The following is a 21691-nucleotide window of genomic DNA, read 5'->3' as shown; positions in this document are numbered from 1 at the left end:
AGAAAGATGTATGTTCAGGGCATTTTGGTTTTTGTGGGAGAAATTTAATCATAATCCAGAATCACTGTGCACTGTGCTGTCAGGAGACAGACGTGCAGGTTCCCACAGGAAGACCATCTCCCTTAGACACAGATAAATTAGTATACTCCAAGTTAAAAAAGATGCAATAAACTTCTTTATAATAATTGCCTAGTAACACCAAAAAAAAAAAAAAAAAGGTACACAGGAGTCTAGTAGTTGAGAGAACCAAGCCTGGAGCCAAATTGCCAAAATTTAAATCTCCACTCTGCCATCTAGTGGCTGCGTAACTTTGGGGATGTTACTCAACTCCTGTCGCAGTATCCACAGCTGTAAAATGTGTGGGGGTGGGGTGGGGAGGGTAGTTACAGCATCTCGTTCACAGGCTGTTGTGAGAAGTAAATGAGTTAATCCACACGTAGCACTTACTGCCACAGCGAGCGTGTGGGAAACGTTCCCCAGTGGTAATGACGTCTGTTCATTTACATACATATCTTTTTAGACACATGTGATCATGCTATATTGTTATACTTGCTGTTTTCACTTCATAATGTCTTGACCTAGACACTTTTCTAGATCACTGTTTTAACCATTTACATCCTAAAGAATCTGATTTAACTAAAACATGGCTAGTTCAATCCCTAACCCTGCATTATGTTTATACAACACGAAGAGAAGGCAGAACTACTATGAAATTCATCTGAGCCCCACAGCCAGAGCCTGGTCTCAGATGCTCTAACTTAAGACATTCACTATCCCTTTGCCTAATTTGTACCTTCTAGACTCGACCTTACCAATTTTCCTCCCAGTGGTTGTGAGTCTCAGTATTTCTTTATAAAGACCCCTATAGACAGTGGTATTTTAAATGATATCGTTTAGGATCACATGGCGTTTTTCAAACCCTCAGAAACTAATAGTGGTCACTTGTAAGACATTTGTTTTTAGCCTATTCAGGTACTTTCTTATATGTGCCTAACATTTGTTTACCAAATAATAAATTAAATGTAACTTGAAGATTTAAGATTAAATTCAAAAATCACAGACCAAGAATTCCTCAAAATGTAGTTCCTAAACACTACTAAAAGTAGAGAAGTTAGCTTCAAGGCTGTGGTCCAGGTTGGCTGACTTTTAAATCATTTACTAGACATTGTTCACAGATGAGTGATGCTTATTCCTGATTTTATTTCATTTAAAAATTAATATAATCTTTAGCAATAGGAATGATTAAAAGTTTGGAGAAGTTATTCTTCAATAAAGAACAAAGCAAGGTCACTGAAATTGAAGAATCATTAGTTATTCTCTCAACAGATGCCTGTAGAATCAGAAATTTAAAGCAGAAAAAGGAAGATTGAAGGATATTTAAGCAGCTGTACTCAGTGGCAAAAAGGAATACTGTGTCACCAATTTAAAAAAAAGCTGCCACTTACTGAGCACCAACTGTGTACCAGGCATTGTGCTACATACTTTACATATAATAACCACCTCATTTAATAATTACAATAATTTTGAAAGCTACATAATACTATGCCCATTTTACTGATAAGGAATTTAAGCATGGAGAAATTATACAGGTAGCCCAAGGTCAAAGAGCTAATAAGTGGTGGAAATGATACTTTGTAAGATGGAACAGTTTCAATTTATCAGTGTTCCATATTTATTGTCTATTATGTACAAGATAATGCTGAGTACTACAAAGGATATAAAAGTGCTTCTAACAGTTTTTGGCACCCAGAGGCTTAGTTAAAATAATACCCTCACTCTAAGGATTATAAGAAATTAGAATATTTTCAGAAAAAAGGGGGGAAAGATACTAAATAGTTAAGTGCCAGGTACTCCTATATATTATATATATTTTCCTCTTTAATCTTCCTTAACAATAAGATGGACATCATTAATTCATTTCACAAATGGAAAAGCTGAAGCTCAGGAAGAGCAAATGTAATCTTTCTGGGTGGCCTAAACACGAAGTTTCCAGACCTTTCCACATGTAGAGGTCCTCAGGTTCAGGCCCTCATTTTATAGATGAGGGAACTGAGAGTCAAACCAAGTCTTGCCTGAGGTATGAGATGAACGAACGGGGAAATGAAATAGAACTTAGTGCTCTTGCCTCCAAACCAGGAATGCCCACATTTTATAACTGTGCAGTCAGCTGTCACTACAAGGGGGAAGGTGGATACGGTTGAACTACAACCATATTTTCACCTATGTCATATTCACCCAGTGTCTGGTCCTAGGATGTTGGACCACACTCTGTTTTGGATTTATCTATATGGCAGCCAGCCAAGAACAGAAAACAAAGATGGGGAAGGCATTCAGTAGGTAAGCTTGCCATGAATGAAGAGTCAAGGAAATTTTAAGGGATTTCTGCTTTTCTTCTTCTTCTCCAACCTTCTGATAATACCAACCCACTGTCTGTGGTGGTGGCTGTCAACCCAGACTTCAGAGAAATTTACAGACCTGCACCCACAGATGCCTCCTAAGTATATCATATTAGAGTTAAATTGAAGTGTTCTCACCTGTCTGAGAATTGTCTCCTGAATCACGATGAACCTTGTGAATCTAAAGTTGTTCAAAAGTTTGGTAAGACAAGAGAAAGATTTTAAATATGGCATTTGCTACAGGCCTCAAACAAGTCAGTTAAAAAGCTCTGAGGACTCCAAGAAAGTAAGAAGGTGCACAGATAACACAAACAGATGAAAGACGGACAGCAAGCGATAACACTACAAATGCTCTATTATTTTTTGACACTTATAGAATGGTGAGCCTGAAAGCAGGAAGGCACGCGTGGGGCCTACCGATTATAGAATCAATTTATAAAATGTTTCTTCACAGTGAGATCTGAACTCTAATGTAGTTTTGCACCTAGTTCTTTCTCACTATCATATTTTTTTGTGCTAATGATTTTGTATCAATCCTCAATAAATATCTGTCAAGCGACAAAATGAAGTCTTGGCTAGAAATAGTGAGTGTGTTTTCTTTGGAGTTCTGCTCTTCTTGTGTTTATAGCTGACACTGTTAGTCGAGCACATCAGTTCTACCACGTGTATAATCCTGCTGCTTCACTGCTAAACCCACCTACTTCCATGTGCTCAGACCATTCAACTTTTATTGCTGCTCAATAAATGGGCCAAGTTAGCTTGAAGAACAAGATGGAGAGTGTATAGGACTTTTTGCGAAGGAAGATCAGTATGACTTAGCACCATCATTGTAATAGCCAGAAATCCCATCTATCTTAGACACAGGCAAAATGTTCCAGCCTTATGGAAATATTGAAAAATAATCGTGTAAAACTGAAGAACTAAAGTAGGGTTTTCCATGGACTCTTCTACTCAGTCCATTCCGCATAATTACAGAAACGACATGACCAACCTGTGTGAGATCTTGATCATAATGTGACCAAGGGCTGTGACTCATTTATCTCATAATTATAGGACCTTTTTATTTTTTCTGTGAACAACTGTTTCATGTTTTCCTTCAGGGATAAAGACTATTTGCTATAGCTATTTACTAAGCTTAATGTGAATTTTTTATGCTATGCCAAATGAATGAACCGTTTGCCTTGCAAATTGTTCTCTCAATTAGCTTTAGCACAAAAGCAAGTGATTTTTAAATGCTTAGCTTTTTTTCTCCGAATCAAAATATGTCTCTCCTTTAAGAGCAGAATCCCATAGCTTCTCAGATTATATAAAACTAAAAACAAAAAACCCTTTTTCTCAGCTTTCTTCAGCCCCTGTGGGCCAGCTGATTGGCCTCTGTGGGGCTCCTGCAACTTCAGGGTGGGCTTGTTTCCTCTAGAGTAGAAACAGAAAGTCCAGTAAATGCACAGCCCGCCCCTGCTTTGGGATGGAAATGCACCTCAGCCACTAGGTATGGGGAGGAGCAGGGATGCCATGTAGCCCTTCCAACAGCTGAGGTGGCTCTGGTCTGTCCTTCACACACGATGTTGCACTTGGTACATTCTGAACCATGCATGCCACCCCAGATGGCCTCATCAGCCTCTGATGAGCTGTCTCCATCCTACTGCCAGCAGCACAGCGTGGAGATACCCCTTGTTTAAAAGCAGGCATACTTTAGGGCTGAATCAGCATCTCCTGCCAGGACCCCATTATGTGACAAGAACAGCACTGAAGACCTTTCTGCTGTCACACCTGGGCAGTGTTAGGTTCTTTTGAAGTTTCCCAACTCCTGTTACTTACATGCCTCTTCCAGATACCTTATGTTACAACTAAAAATTCACTTGGATGACAAAATCCTCTTAGGTAGAAGTAAAATTTTCTTCTAGAGATCTAAACCCACCAGTCATTTAAACTCAGCAGAAATTACTATAATAAAATTTTTCTCTTTGTAATACTCAGTTGAGCTCACTGGGAGCATAAGTAGGGAGAAAGTGGTTCTGTGATTTACAGTAGGCAATCCAAGGGCTTGAGCACTGCTGGGCAGGAAGGGTGACCAGCTTCGCCCCACGGCAACAGCCACCTTACAGTTCTTACAATGCCCTTGCACCACTGGAAGTATCATCATTCCTTTAGACGGACAGGAAAGCTGAGGTTTAGAGAGGTTATGTAACTTGCCCACAGCACACAGCTAATACACAGAACTAATTTTCCACTATGGCCCTCTGGTTCTAGAACCATTTGTTCTTTGTCACACTGCTATCCCCAGTGAAGCCCCAAAAGGAATGTCCCAGGTCGAGGCTTGTTAAACTGAGATATAAGGAAACATCCCCTAGATCAGCAGCTCTCAACCTGGGGGTCACGATCCCTTTGTAACAATGAAAATACATCACGGCATTAGGAAGGTTGAGAACCACTGCCCTAGATGAATGCAGGACATCTCTTTGAAATATAATTTTCCTTAAAATTTTAAAGAAAATTGTTACCCCTTTGTAACAATGAAAATACATCATGGTATTAGGAAGGTTGAGGACTACTGCCCTAGATTAATACAGGACATCTCTGAGAAATATAGTTTTCCTTAAAATTTTAGAAGAGTTTCTATTATCAAAGGGTTCTGTCATATTCAGGTTAAGGCAAAGAGATCAGAACTCAACATCCCCAAGCCAATCTCTCTATAACGTGGTATTTGTTTTTCCTTTTGTAAAAGCTTAAAATGAAAAATATTTTCATATACAGTAATGACTCGAAATTTCAATTTTGTGTGTTCCCAGGGAACCAGGAGGCTTTAGTACTGCTGTTTCTGCGGTGTGAATATTGCTGACCTTGGCCTGTAAAGCTGTTGCTAGAGCTCAAAGCTGGGATATCACCAAGGAGGCTGACAGCTTGTATCTGGGGGGAAAAAATCATTTCAAACCTTTGATTACCTAAAATATCATAGGTTGCCACAAACTTTGCTGTCCTTGTGCTAAATGCTATTTACAGACACCCAGTTATGCCTGGCTCTAAAAAGCACTAATATTTCTGATTTGTATATTTGTTTGTGTGCATGATTTTTGTGGTCATTTGTCCTTAAAGAATCACCACATAAGCATAACATTTTCTCTCCACACACAGCAGAATGTCTAAACTAAGAAGAAATTTTGTCAAGGATATAGAACAACCTGAACTCTCATACATTGTTGGAGTACAAAATTGTACAACACTTTGAAAAAATGCCTACTAGTTTCTTATAAAATTAAAAATATACCCCCAAATCCCATAACCCAACAGCTCCACTCCTTAGTATTCACCCAAAGTAAACAAAAACATATTCTTCTAAGTAGGAGAGTTCCCAGCAAAAGAGATCAGATGTCTTGAAAACTCATCAGCCCTGAGCTGAGAAAAGAGGATTCAAATGAGAAGTACTGAGCAAAAGAATGCTGGTACCAAGAAAAAAACAACAGATATCCCCCCCAAGGCATCACAATGAAACTATAATAGTAGATCACAACCAAAAGTAAATTATTGAAATGGAGAATTGGAATTCAGAATATAGATGGCAAATAAGATGAATGGAATTGAAGAGAAAGTTGAAAGTTAATCAAAAGTACCCCAAAGATTTTTTTCCAGAAAAATCAATGAAAAAAAGAAAAAAGAAAAACTTGCTAAAGAATTAGCATAAGAAAGAATATAATAGAACTTAAAGAAATAAAAGAGTCATTTAGGGAATTTCAAAAGACAGCAAAAAGTTTCAACAATAGGCTAGACCAAGCAGAAGAAAAAATGTCAGAGCTTGAAGACCAGGCTCCCCAAGCTAACCCAGTGATTCTAAGATGCAGAAACAAGAATAAAAAACACTGAACAATCAAACTTAGAGATATGAGACTATGAAAAGTTAACTCATTTATAAATTACAGGTATTCCTGAGAAGGAAAAAAACAAAAAGCATGGAAAATCTATGGTATCACTGGAGATTCAGACTTCCAGATACCAGACGGTCATTGAACATTGGAGAATTTCATAGCAAATGGGCTATCTCCCAGATACATAGTAATTAACCTGGTCAAAGTCAAAATGAAGGAGAAAACTGTATAAGCAGGAAGATAAAAGCAACAACTAATCTACAAAGAAACACCCATCAGGCTAACAGCAGATTTCTCAGCAGAGACCTTACAAGCCAGAAGGGACTAGGGGCCCATCTTTAGTCTTCTTAAACAGAACAACAGCCAGCCAAGAATCTTGTATAATGCAAAACTAAGTTTACTAAATGATGGTGAAATAAATACTTCCCAAACACTTAGGGAATTTTTCACAGCTGGACCTGTCCTATAGGAAATACTCAGAATAGCATTATATGTTAATTGCACAACAGATATCCACCAATATAAAATTATCCCAAAGCTTAAGCTCATAGCTTATATGATACAATAGCACAAGAGGGAAAATAAAGCAATAAAGTACAACCCAGCATAAGGAACAGAACAGCATTCCACATATTAATACTTTCACTCAATGTAAATGGTTTGAATTCTCCACTCAACAGACAGATTGGCTGAAAAAAATGAAAAAAACAACCCAAGTATCTGTTGTCTCCAGGAAACCCATCTAACCCACATGGACTCACACGGACTAAAGGTGAAGAGATGGAAAAAAAATATTTCACACAAAAGCTAAAAGAGAGAGCAGGTAGCCATTCTCACATCCAGACATAATTGACTTTAAATTAAAAATGGTACAGAAAGACAAAGACATTCATTATATAAAGAGTACAATTCAATAAGACATAATAATCCTGAATTATATGCACCTAACACTAGAGCTCCCAGATTCATAGAACAAATTCTACTATATCTAAGTAAAGAAAAAAACAATAGCACTGTAATTGCCAAGGACATTAACAACCAACTGAAAGAGCCGGACAGATCATCAAAGCAGAAAATGAAGACATACTGAACTTAGATGGAACTCTAGAGCAAATGGACCTAACAGACATTTACAGAACATTTTACTCAAAAACTACTGTATGTACATTCATCTCATCAACCCATGGCACTTTCTCCAAAACTGACCATGTCTTAGGCCACAAAACATGTCTCAACAAATTTTTAAGAAATCAAAAATCTTATCTTCTCAGACTACAGTGGAATAAAACTAGAAATCAATACTAAGAGAAACACTCAAATCTACACACAGCCATGGAAATTAAACAACCTGCTGCAGAATGATCTTTGAGTGAATAATGAATTTAAGATAGAAATTAAAAAATGTCCTCAAACTGAATGGCAAAGGGGAAATTGACTACTTAAATCTATGGGATTCATGAAAGTAGTCCTAAGGGGGAAATTCATAGTTTTTTTTTTTAATGCCTACATCAAAAAGATCATAAATTAATAACTTAATGATTCATCTCAAGGAACTAGAAAAAGGAGAACAAACCAAACCTAAACCTAGCAGAAAAAAAAGAATAACAAAGGTCAGAGCAGAACTAAATGAAATGAAAACAACAACAACAACAAAATGATACAAAGGATCAATGAAACAAAAACATGGCTCTTTAGAAAGATAAAATCAGTAGGCCTATTGCCAGACTAACAAAAAATAGAAGAGAAAGGACCCAGATAAGTTCAATCAGAAATAAAAAAGGAGATACTACAACTGAAATAGAAATACAGAATATGATCCATGATTAGTATGACAATTTCTATGCATATAAATGAGAAAATGGAGAGGAAACAGACAAATTCCTAGGACTATACAACTTCGATTAGGAAGAAATAGAACTCCTGAAAAGACCAATAATACTGAGCAGTGAGACTGAAGTAGTAATAAAAAAATTTCCCAATAAAACAAAAATGCCCTGGAGCAAATGGAGTTGCAGGCAAATTCTACTAGATATACAAAGAAGAACTGGAACCCACACTTCAGCAATTACTCCATAACATTGTGAAGAAAGGAATCATCCCCAACTCATTTTATGAAGCCGGTATCACCTTGTTATCAAAGCCAGGAAAGGATAACAAAAAAGAAAACTATAGACCAATATCTCTTATGAATAGAGATGCAAAAATCTTTAATAAAATATTAATACTAGCAAAACAAATTGAATGGCACATAAAAGTGATCCACCATGATTAAGTAGGCTTCATTCTAGGGGGCAAGTACATAAATCAATAACTGTGGTTCACCACATAAACAGAAACAAAAACAAAGACCATATGATTGCCTTAACAGATGCAGAAAAAGCATTCAACAAAATCCAGTACATTTTCATGATAAAATCCCTCAACAAACTAGGCATAGAAAGACTATATCTAAAAATTATAAAAGCTATATATGACAAATTCACAGTCAACATCATTTTTTTTTTGAGACAGAATCTCACTATGTTGCCTTTGGTAGAGTACCTTGGCGTCACAGCTCACAGCAACCTCAAACTCTTGGGCTTAAGCGATTCTCTTGCCTCAGCCTCCCAAGTAGCTGGGGCTACAGGTGCCCACCACAACATCCAAGTATTTCTTGTTGCAGTTGTCAGTGTTGTTTAGGGGCCTGGCTGAGTTCAAACCCGCCACCCTCGGTGTATGTGGCTGGCACCATAACCACTGTGCCACAGGCAATGAGCCACAGCCAACATCATATTGAACAGAGAATAGTTGAAAGGATTTCCCCTAAGAACTGGAACAAGATAAGGGATCCATCCCACTGTTACTACTTCTATTCAACATAGTATTGGAAGTCCTAGCCTGAGCAATCAGACAAAAGAAAAAGAAGATATCCAAATTGGGAAAGAGGAGGTCAAGCTATTGCCTTTTGCTGACAATATAATCTTGTAGCTAGAAAACTGTAAAGACTCTACCGAGAAACTCCTGGAATTGATAAATAAATGCAGCAAAGTTTCAGATTACAAAAATCAATGTACACAAATCAATAACATTTCCACATACCAATAACAGTCAAGCTGAGAGTCAAATCAAAGACTCATTCCAATAGCTACAAAAAAAAATAAAATACTTGGGAATATACTTAACCAGGGAGGTGAAAGATCTCTACAAGGAGAACTATGAAACACTGATGAACAAAATAAAAACATATCATGCTCATGGATTGGTAGACTCAATATCGTTAGAATGTCCCTAGTGCCCGAAGTGATTCAAAGTTTTAATTCAATACCCATTGAAATATCTACATCATATTTCACAAATCTAGAAAAAGTAGTTCTACACTTCACTTGGATCCAAACAAGTCTGAAGGCATCACGTTACCAGACTTCAAACTATATTACAAGGCTACAATAAACTGAATAGCATGGTATTGGCACAAAACTAGAGACACAAACCAAGGGAATAAAACAGAAAACCCAGATATAAAACCACTACCTACAACCAAGTGATTTTTGATAAAGCAGACAATAAAATACGGTAGGGGAAAAGGAGCCCTATTCAATAAATGGTGCTGGGAAAATTGGTTACTGCAAAAGAAAGAAACAGGATTTCTATCTCTCGCCACTTACAAAAATTAATTCAAGGTGGATAAAAAAATTAAATATACGGCATGAACCATAAAAATTCTAGAAGAAAATGTAGGAAAAACTCTACTAGACATTAGCCTAGGCAAAAAGTTTACAACTGAGATTTCAAAGGCAATTATAGCCACCAAAACAAATAAATGGGATGTGATTAAACCAAAAAGCTTCTGCACAGCAAAGGAAATAACCAACTGAACAAACAGACAAGCTACAGAATGGGAGAAACTATTTGCAAATTAAACATCCAATAAAAGGGCTAATATCCAGAATCTACAAAGAACTCAAGCAAATCAGCAAGGAAAAAAAAATGAACAATCTCATTAAAAAGGAGGCAAAAGACATGAACAGAAGCTTTTTGAACAAAGATAAAGGGCCAAAAAATATATGAAAAATAGCTCAACATCACTAATCATGGAAATGCAAATTAAAACCATAATGAGTTAAATGAGTTATCACCATTTCCCTCTCAAGTGGCTCTTATTAAAAAGGCAAAAAACAATACATGCTTCCGTGGATGCAGAGAGAAAGGAATGCTTACACTCTGTTGGTGGGACTGCAGACTAGCACAACCTCTATAGAAAACCGTATGGAGAGTCCCCAAAGAATTAAAAGAGACCAGCAATCCCACTACCTGGTATCTACCTAAAGGAAAAAAAGGCACTTGATCAAAAAGACACCTGCACTCGAATATTTATTGCAGCACAATTCACAATTGCAAAGACGTAAAATCAAACATGTGAAATCAACCTAAGTACCCATCAATTCACAAGTGGATTAACAAAATGAGGGGGATACACACACACACACCATGGAGTACTACTCAACCAGAACAGGGAATTAATGTCTTTTGCAGCAAGTTAGATGGAAGTGAAAACCATTATCCTAAGTATCTCAGAAATGGAAAAGCAAACAGCACGTGTACTCTCTAATAATTAGGAACTGATCAATAGTATTCAGGAATAAAAGTCACTGGAAATCAATAAGGGAGTAGGATGTAGGCGGGGAGGGTAAAAACCTCCTTAACAGGCACAATGAACACTATCCAGGTAACGCACACACACGAATACCCCTGACTTAAACATTATAAAAGTTACCCACATAACAAAAACATTTGTATCCCACTAATATTTTGAAATAAAAGAGAAAATTTTCATAATTAAAAGGTTTTTTGCATCTTAAAAAGGAAAAATAGGGGCAGCACCTGTGGCTCAAAAGGGTAGGGCGCCAGCCCCATATGCTGGAGGTGGCAGGTTCAAACCCAGCCCTGGCCAAATAAATAAATAAATAGAGATGGATGACTAGAGACTGTGTAGACGGATATCTGAGCAAGAGAAGTGCCAGATGTAGGACCTAGGGGGTAGGTACATGTGTATTTACTTACAATTCTTACAAACTCTTCTATATGTTTAAAAGTTTCCATAATAAAGTATTGGTAATATTGTATGTTCAACTGAGTAAACGAACTGATGGCTAAAAGAAGTCTAAAGTATAATTTAAAATCCGTGAAAATAAAGATGAAGGAAATCGTGGGCAGTCTTCAACTGAGCAAGGACTCCACTCCTGAACTGGGCACGAGATGCAGCCCCACTTCATACCGTAACTATGGAATCACAGACACAAGCTGTCAATCTAAGAAGTGTTAGATTTACTCGGGTAACCATTTAAAACATTGATTTTATTTGACCGATTTTACAAATTATGCAGCAGCAAATGAACTTCAATCCTACTGTCTCTCACAGGAGGAAAAGTGAGAAAGAACATGAAAACATCCCTGTTAATGTGACGTGCTCAAATCAACCTTAAAAAAAACCCCAAAGAATCATGAGCCTTTTTAGCAATTAAGATGAATCAAGGCCAAGATCAGTACAATAAGTAAGGAAATAAACTCTGGATGCCTCTTTCAACATTCATTTCAAATTCACCTTGGGAAAGTAAATAGCACTTGGTAACTAGCATTTGGTAGAAATATTGGCTTTTATCATTATTAATTGGCAAAGTCAAAGGCATCAGAAGTCACAATTAAATCATCAGATATGCCAGTATACAAGCCTGGGGGTCATCCTTGGTGCTTCCTTCTCTCTGCTCCCCATGTCCAATGTGTCATCCAATCTTATTACATCTCCTTTCTAAATATTTCTGAGATATCTGCTTCTCTCCACTGCCAGAATTCAGGGACTCTCCTCTGGACTCTGCAGCACCACCCAACCCAGTGCATTCTCAATTCTTCAGCCAAACTATATTTAATCCTGTCACTCTTCTGCTTAAAACTCCCACTTCTCATTAGTCTTAGGGTCAACTCCATATGGCAAGCTAGTTAGGAGGCTCTGCCTGGCCCCTACCAACTGACCCCTGCCACTCTGCCCTGAACTCTCAGCTTGCAGGCCACACTGGTCGCCTTTCCAGCCCCTCATCCTCCCCTTCCCTGCTCCACTCTCGTGGTCTGTGCACATGAGACTCCCCTGCTCAGAAAGCTTCCCCATCCACTCTTTCCTGTGCCTATCTGTCTCCAGATCTTAGCTGAAATGTGATTTCCATGGGGGAAGTTTTCCAGCTATTCCCTGTCCATCCCATCCCTCAAGGGCTAAAGCCCTTCTGTCACGTGGTCTCAACAGACCTTGCTGTTACCGTATTTATCACAGTTTATAACACTGTACTTAAGTGGCTGATGTCTGTTCTCCCACCAAACTACAAGTTCCATGCAGGCAGGAAATTTTGTATAGTTAGTGCTTAATACAGCGCCAGCCTGTACAGCCTGGCACGCAGAACCTAATAATACAAAATGAATCCCCAGAGATGAGGACTGACCAGACTCGACCTTTAGCTGTGGTGAATGCGTTGGTTTTGATGATTTGGCTATCATATTGGTCTTTGTTGATTTTGCTTAATACTTATTTATCTAAAGACATCTATTTGCAAAGTGTTTCATAGTAAAATACTGACAAATTTCCATAAAATGTGTGTTTTTTTAAGCAATGATATTTACTAAAACTACATCCAGGTGCTCAGATAGCAACAAATCTCTGACAAAGATTGTGTTACCATGGTGAGAAAATGAGGCCAAGTACCTGGACGCAGCCTCATCCCTGAGTTGGGTCTGAACTTCTGAGAGATTCCTTGTTGTGTTTCTCATTGTTTTCAATGGAATAATAAAAATGGTAGATGTTTTTTAAAAAACAAACAGATCATTCACATCCATCCATACAATTGCAATGAACTGGAAAGCGATTTTAAAACATGATTATGTAAAGTGCTAGCTTTGATGGAAGAAGATTTTGATCAAAGTTTTCAAACTCAAATTTACACATGTATTGTTCTGTTGGTTTTTGAGTTACCCACCACCCCTGAATATTACAGAGAGGGGTAAAAACCTGGTTAAGACAACCAAAAACTATTCACTGACCAGCATGGCTTACAAAGCTGACTTCTTAAGTGCTTTTTTAAAAAGATTGATCCACAATTTCCTGGGGGTACTGAGTGTTCTCCTGTACGGGACGAGACCGCTTTGATGGAGTGGAGTCTGGCTGCTGGATAAAGAGATGTGATCACAGGAACTGAGTCATTTGAGACCCTCCCTTCATTTGCATGTAATGAAAATGACGGCGTGAGTGGTACAGTACAGAGTATCTTTGATGGTCTTCCTTTACTGAAAATACTTTGATGAGTATTTTTCTCAACAAGTAAAAGGATCTGAGGCATAGATCAAAGATCTCTTCTGTTCACGCTTTTCAAAAAGCACTTGAGGATACACTTCTCTAAATTCCCACCCAAGCAGCCCCCAACCCCCAGACAATAATACATTATGTGATATTCTGTCCTCAGTAGTTACCTTTCCAGAGCTCCTGTGGCCACAGTGAGCCATTGCCATTTGTTCTCAGACATTCTAAATTCTCAGGAATACTCCAGCACCAAGATGGCAAAGAGAAACTGCGTGGACGCTGACAGCTGCGTCACAGCTCTCCACTGTGCTAAATTCTGAGTCTAGTAGACTCAGTGAAACAGCATCGCTCCCTTTTTATCTTAATGGCAATTGAAATGGTTATTTACATCAAAGTGACCTGCATTGGTTTGAGATAGCTGGAAGTGCATACGAATTTAAGATTACACAAGGTTAAAAAGAAAAATCTCAAGTTGTGTTTTTGTTTTTTGCTAGATCGCTTTCTGTGTGCCAGACAAACGTAGGTTTATCTTCTTTTGCTGTTAGATGCTTCCTTGGGAAAAGCTTTAAGCTTCACTTTCCTGAACAATGTTGGACCCACATGCTCCTATCACCGTGTCCGGTAGTCAGAACTTTTCTCACCTCCCAGTGCTGGCGCCCCCTGGCTGTCCACCCAGCGTGCATTCACAAGGGCCTTTACAAAGAAGTGATCGTAAGCCCAGTGATAACGGCTTTGTGTCCTTACCTCATGGAAACACACTTAATTCAAGCTACTATTCAGGCTTAAACATTTTCTCTTTTTCCCTTTGTCCAGTTTCTCTCTAATGCAGCAGTTCTCAACCTGTGGGCCGCGACCCCTTTGTAGCAATAGGAAGGTTGAGAACCACGGTTCTAATGGCTTTCAGATACCTACTTCACTTCATAACCTGGCAAATACCAAGTTTTCTAATATAGAAATATGATATATCTATGGCTTTCAAACTTAGGCAGGAGAATCACCTGCACAGCTTATTAGCATGGACCCCTGCCCCCATCTCAAGAGCTGCTGGTTCAGGAGGTCTAGGTGGGGCCAAGCATTTGGATCTCTATGATTTCCCAGATGAGACTGCGGTTCAGGCCCAGGACCACATGGCAACACAGGAAGTCCTCATGGCCAAAGTGTGGTCAGTGTACCAGTGACCTTTAGTTAGGAGGCTCTGATGTCATTTCAACATTTCATTTCTAGGCGACTTGATTACACATTACAATCCCAGAAACACTGATAAAGTGGAAAGATCACAGGTTTGGGCAAACAATCTTTTGATACCTCCATTTCTAGGTATATAACCGTGGGGAAATTAAGCACTTCATTGAGTCTGTTTCCTTATTGGTAAGTGGGACCAATGCTCAGTAGTAAGATTCTCCAGAGAACGAGAACCCATAGGCTATACACCTAGAGAGATAAGAGGGTCTTTGTCGTGAGTCAGCTCACGCAGTCATGGAGGCCGAGAAGTCCCCTAACATGCTGTCTGCGAGACCCAGGGAAGCCAACGGCGTATGTCCTGGTGTCTGAAAGCCTGAGCCAGGTGTGCCAATCTCCAAGGGAAGAAGACGAACCCCAACTTGAGGAGAGAACAGATTTGCCCTCTTTGTGCCTTTTTTTCTATCCTGGGTCTCAGCTGAATGGATGGCGCCCATCCATGTTGGTGGGAGCAGATACCTTCCTTCCTCAGGCTGTTGATCCAAATGCCCAGCTCTTTAGGAAGTACCCTAAGTATACAGACATAGCCCTAAATAAGGTTTTACTGGCTACCCGGGTGTCCTTTAACCCAGTCAAGTTGACACCTAAAATAAACTATCAAAAAACCCTACTTTAGAGTCAAAGAAGATCCAGTGAGATGAGTGAGATGATGTGTGCCAAGGGCCTGCCCAGGGGCTGGCAGCCTGGTCTTTACATCAGAATGATAAGTGAGGTGAGCAGCCTGGTCTTTACATCAGAATGATGAGTGAGATGAGACGTGCCAAGAGCCTGGTCCAGGGGCTGGCAGCCTGGTCTTTACATCAGAATGAGCTGGATGGGTTGGTAAACACCTTACTGGGCTCTGCTCCACAAATTCTTTCAGTGGTCTTGGGTGGGGAGCCGAGAATTTGCATTTCTAACAAGTTTCCAGGTGACCCTGTGGCTGCCAGTCCAGTGTGCCAAACCAGACTTTGAGAACCACTGGCCTAACCTGCAGTGGGGCCCGGATGACACTGGTTCCCTTTGCCTTCTCTCTCCTAGCGGTGTTCTGTTTGTTGAGAGTCTGGACTCAGTGATGTTTATGTCATATGTTATTTCAGGACTGACGTCTCATTTCCTCTGCGGCTCCCCACTGCGTGTGTGGCGTGCTCAGCTGGGGGCTTTCCATGTCAGCAGCACACTCTGTTCCTCACTTCTATGCTGTCGTCCCTCCAGCCTGGGTCCCTTGCTGCTCAGTAACAAAGACAAACTCACATATAGTTTTGCTTAAATGATGTAGGAATAAGGCAGAAAAGGTAGAGAGAGGCTGAGTGCAGATATTTTGGCTGATGGCAGACCCGACCCCCTACAGGAGGAGTCCCCAGCTGGGACCACCTGAGGATGGTGGATTGCTAAGCCCCATGCTTTACAAACTGTGTTTACCTTTCCATGACTGCAGTTTATGACTCATTGCTACGGCCTGACCTCAAGCCAGTGCTGGTCAGTAGTGTTTTGGGACATTTAAAAATGTTATCATTGCCCCATAAGGGGCCTCCCTCCTCCTCGGACCTCTCCTCCGTCTGTGGAATAGGATCTATTCTCTCTCTCCCTTTCTCGCTCGCTCTCAAACTTTCTGCTAGTTGGCTTGTTCTTGAGTTCTTTCCAATGCAAAGCCAAGAAGCCACTTGTTGAGTTCAGGGGGCTTCCTATTCTTCACTGGGACACTCTCTGCATCAAAGGTTTCTTAAAGAATTGTCAATGACTGATGGCACTTTTGCTGAACACTTCCATGTGTAAACGCATATGCCCAGCTAGATCTTGTCAAGAGAAGGAGGGAATCACAGAGATCTAACATGCTCCCGCCCCCGTTACAGGCCTACAATTCTAGCACACCACAGAGGACCATTAAACCACTTAATGACACCAGGCTTCATTTGAACTCTGATTAGCATAAGGCAGAACTGATCCTCAGGCCCAGTGTTTAGTAAATCAGGTCCCCCAAGACCTAACGCAGGGGCAGGGACAGCACAAAGGAAGAATTAGTAATCATGAGAGTAACGTAAAACAGCTTTATCACTTAGGTCTTGACGTTCTAAAAAATGCTGTTCATTAGAATCTTTGTTTACATTTTGTGAACAATCACCCCCAGGAGGAAAAGGGCGTCCCTACTGAAACTTCATCTTCTAATTCAACTGGAGATCGGGCCTGGGAGTCAAAGGTGTTTAGGTCCTAGTCTCTACTCTGAAGGGACTAACTGCCTAATAAGGGACAAAAAGAAATGCTGTCACAACAAACGCATCCATTTGGTGAGTGTTTGCTCAGCATACACTGTGCTAGGTAATGTCATAGGCACTGGAGACCTGAACAAGATCAAAAGAGAAAGCTCTGGCTCGCAGGGAGCTAGAGCCCAAAGACGGCATTTCCCAAAAAGGTTAAGACAGAACTTTAGGACATCTCCACATTTGACAATGAATAACCTTGAATCATACATTCAAGCTGGAAACTAAACTTAAGTCTTAAGCCCTCCTACCCCAGTCACTGAAGGGGCACCTCTTGGCCCAGGCAACTCCATAAATACCCTAAAGTTGAGTTACTGGCCAGAAACTCTGAAAGGAGTTCAGAAATGCCTCCTCCTGTCCCCACTCTCTCCTTAGAGAGAAGTCTTGTCACAGTAAGATGCCAAATCATTAACAGGCTGAAGGCTGTACAAGACAAAGCTTAAACCACACCTGCAGGCCATCAATTTACTTAATAGACCACCTGAGTTTATGAATGGTGGCTTTTCTCTGATTAACAGACATCCAAGCCTTTTAGACAAAGCTGCGTTTCTTTAACCAATTACAAATCAAAACATCTTTAAACCTACCTATGACCCCTAAGTATCCATGCTTTGAGATGTCCTGCCTTTTCTGGCCAAACTAGTATACTCACCCTCCATGTGTTGATTTAGTGTCGTGCCTGTAATTCCTCTCTCTATAAATGTGTAAACCCAACGATAACCCAGCTGCTGGGGGCACATCTTCTCAGGACTTCTTGAGGCCATGTCACCCGGCTGGTCACACAAATTTGGCTCAGAACCTCTTTAAACTATTTTACGGAGTTCAGGTTTTCTTCCACTAACAAAACCATTCCTTCCTAGTCCTAGGCTGCCTGTGAAGAATCCCATTCACCTGACTGCGTCTGGAAATGCTCCATTAAAAATGAAGACCCCGGGGAGTATATAAACAGTCCATCTGCGCCCTGAAAAAGTAAACAAAATGGACGAATCAAGTAGTATGTATAATTTTTTAAAAGTATATAAATCTCAACTGACATGGGCAGATTCTTGTTTCTTTTTCAGACAGAAAAAAGGTGTCACCCAAGCCCAAGCAGGAGCTCTATTACCAGATAGACCTCTGCAGCTGTAAGTCTTCCTTGGAGTCAGTCAGTAATGGGCTGAGAGTGGCATTTGTGCTGACAGCCAGCGGCAAGAGGACATTACAGGGAGATTTAACTTCATGGGGTGGCCTGGGTTGAAGGGAGACAGGCGCAGATGGCAGCAAATGAAGCCATGACACACGTTTTCATTTTACACACAGAGATTTTATTTTGTCTCCCTTAGCTTTTCAGTTTGGCAGACTCTGATATAGAGGATTGAACACCATGCCTGCTATAACAGTCATGGATGTCAATCCGTGTCTCGTGGCCGCCACACTCTGGTACTATTATGCTCAAGATGTATCAGAGAAACACATCTGAAATTCACATACAAATGTAGGAATTTAAATACTTTCTGTTAAAATTTTGGTTCTATCCAGGTAACAATTTGAGATCATTTAAACTGGCCCATCCATCCATCCTCCCTCATCCTCCCTGGCAGGGGCTGTTCATGTTGAATCTTTATCACCCGAGGTTCCCACAGTAACACTCATATCCTTGAGCCTTTAGGCTCCATTAAGAGATAAAACTACCCCTCATAATGCTATGGACAAGGTGTGATTCAAAGAGAAGGCAATGCAGTACAAGCTTAGGGACAGTTCACCACTCTATCAACACAAACTACCAGTAGAGGGTCCTAGTGAGAGCTTCATCCCTGGCCACATCGAGGATAATAGCTCATCTACTAAACTAACATATATACGGTGACAATTCTGAGTGTTTCCTGGGAAATAGCTGTGTCCTCTGGGAACAATTATATTGTCTAAAATCCACATTAACAATGCAATTTCTGGCTCGGCGCCTGTGGCTCAAGTGGCTAAGGCACCAGCCACATACACCTAAGGTGGCGGGTTCGAATCCAGCTTGGGCCCGCCAAATAACAATGACAGATGAAACCAAAAAAATAGCTGGTCATTGTGGTGGGTGCCTGTGGTCCCAGCTACTTGGGAGGCTGAGGCAGGAGACTTGCTTGAGCCCAGGAGTTGGAGGTTGCTGTGAGCTATGATGCTACAGCCCTCTACCCAGGGGGATAGCTTGAGGCTCTGTCTCAAAAAAAAAAAATGCAATTTCTTAAGAATTATAGATCTTAGAGTTGAGAATATGTGTGTGAGAGTGCGTGTGTGTGTGTGTGTGTGTGTGTGTGTCTATCTGGTTCTATCTGTAGTCTGTGGGCGGCTAAGACACCTACTGACATGTATAGAGAGAGGAGGCTAAAGCATAGTGGTTAGAAGATTTAACCAAAGGCACAGAACTAGCCAGAATAAGTGCATATGCTGCTTTCTCATCAACCTTCAACCCAACCTTATTTGGGTAAATATTAGACAAAAATTTTCTCTTAATTTCTTTTTTTTTTTTTTTTTTTTTTTTTGAGACAGAGCCTCAAGCTGTCCCCCTGGGCAGAGTGTCATGGCATTACAGCTCACAGCAACCTCCAACTCCTGGGCTCAAGGGAGTCTCCTGCCTCCACCTCCCAAGTAGCTGGGACCACAGACGCCCACCACAACGCCCGGCTATTTTTTGGTTGCAGCCATCATTGTTGTTTGGCAGGTCCGGGCTGGGGATTCGAACCCGCCACCTTAGGTGTACGTGGCTGGCGCCTTAGCCGGTTGAGCTATAGGCGCCAAGCCCTCTTAATTTCTTAAAAACACATGTGTTTAAGATGTGAAAATAATGACATTGTCTTAGGGGGTTTACAATGTATGTAGATGTAATATATAAGAAAACTATAGCATAAAGAGTAAGAGAAAACATAGTACCTTATAGTTTCAATGGTTTCTATGTTTCCCATGAATTGGTACAAAGGTAAAGAACACTGTATAAAACTAATGATGTATATGGTAATCTCAGATCAACCATTAACAAAAATGCAAAGAAATTTAATTTAAAAAATTAATAAAATACCATTTTAAAAAGTTCTCAACCAATCTAAAAGAAGGCCTATATTAAGGAACAGAGAAATAAAATCAGAGCAAAAAAGAGAGGGACAACCAAAAACAAATGATAAAATGGCAGACCTGAGTCCAACCATGTTAATAATTACATTAATTGTTAGTGGACTAAACTCTCTAAGTAAGAGGCAGAGATTGTCAGAACTGATTTTTTTTTTTTAAATCAAAATCCAATGATATGCTCTTCATAAAAAAAAAAGCATCTTAGGGTGGTGCCTGTGGCTCAGTGAGTAGGGTGCCAGCCCTGTACACGAAGGGTGGCAGGTTCAAACCCAGCCCCAGCCAAACTGCAACAAAAAATAGTCAGGCATTGTGGCAGGTGCCTGTAGTCCCAGCTATTTAGGAGGCTGAGGCAAGAGAATCGCCTAAGCCCAGGAGCTGGGGGTTGCTGTGAGCTGTGACACCAGAGCACTCTACTGAGGGTGACAAAGTAAGACTCTGCCTCTTAAAAACAAACAAACAAAAAAACATTTTAAATAGACACAGATTGAAAATAAATGGGGGGGGGAGATACAGCATGTAAACAAATAAGCATTAGATATAAAAAGGAACAATTGTAACTCATCTGAAAGACATAATCCCTTTTTTTTTTTTTTTTTTTGAGACAAAGTCTCACTCAGGCTAGAGTGCTGTGGCATCAGCCTACCTCACAGCAACTTCAAACTCCTGGGTCCAAGCAATCCTCCTGCCTCAGCCTCCAAAGTAGCTGGGAATACAGGCACCTGCCATAAAGCCTGGCTAATTTTTCTATTTTTAGTAGAGACAGGGGCTGAGTCTTGCTCAGGCAGGTCTCAAATTCCTTAACTCAAGGGATACTCCCTTTATGGCCTCCTAGAAGGAGGTCACCATGCCAGCCCCAGAAAGACATATCAATATTAAATGTATATTACTTAACAACAGAGCTTCAAAGCACATGTAAACAAAAATTGACAGTATTAAAGAACAGACAAGTCAACAATCATAGTGATACCGGAAAAGTGGCACCCCAGCCAGCTCAGCCAAGCAGGGCCTAGGGGATCTGCCACTTCTGTCTTGGTGGCAGCAGCCGGCAAAAAATCCGGCAGGTTGGGGCAAGCGAGGGAGCTTTCTTCCCCCAGAAGCTCCAGTAGAGCGGCATTAGAGGACCTGTCAATCAAGGGAAAACTGGTGCCCATCCCTGATTGGTCCATTTTCAATCCTGCTCACATCCAATCACAGCTAAGCTATTACACCTATATAAGGCCCTGAGCAGAGAGCCTAGGGGCAGATCCTCGCAGACCTTCAAGGAAGATAGAGAAGAAGAAGAAGACTTCAGCCGACCATCGCAGACCATCCAGAGGAAGAAGCAAGAGCTGCGGCACTTCTAGTGCTGATCCTGCTCTACAAAGAGGCTTGGCTCTTTGTAGGAGTTGTAACACTTCAGCTGTAACTGTAACACCTCTGCTGCTGATCCTGCCTTACAAAGAGGCTTGGCCCTTTGCTGATCTCTGCCCTGCAAAGAGGCTTGGTCCTTTGTAAGAGCTGTAGCTGTAACACCTCCGCTGCTGATCCTGCCCTACAAAGAGGCTTGGCCCTTTG

General features: G+C 40.5%; 1 protein-coding gene across 1 annotated transcript in view; it reads right to left on the bottom strand.

Moving 5' to 3' along the window:
* Positions 1-21691, bottom strand: part of PDE8B (phosphodiesterase 8B) — a 262662-nt gene that overhangs the window by 22544 nt on the left and 218427 nt on the right. The window contains exon 11 of the mRNA XM_023510939.1: positions 2535-2577. Coding sequence (XP_023366707.1) covers positions 2535-2577 — 43 coding nt within the window. The remainder of the gene's footprint in view (positions 1-2534; positions 2578-21691) is intronic.

This window comes from Otolemur garnettii, unplaced genomic scaffold (genome assembly GCF_000181295.1).
Source record: "Otolemur garnettii isolate 467f Iridium unplaced genomic scaffold, OtoGar3 scaffold00017, whole genome shotgun sequence".
In the NCBI taxonomy this organism is placed as follows: domain Eukaryota; kingdom Metazoa; phylum Chordata; class Mammalia; order Primates; family Galagidae; genus Otolemur; species Otolemur garnettii.
The sequence above is the reverse complement of the archived record's forward strand: the minus strand, read 5'-3'. Positions and strand labels throughout refer to the sequence as shown.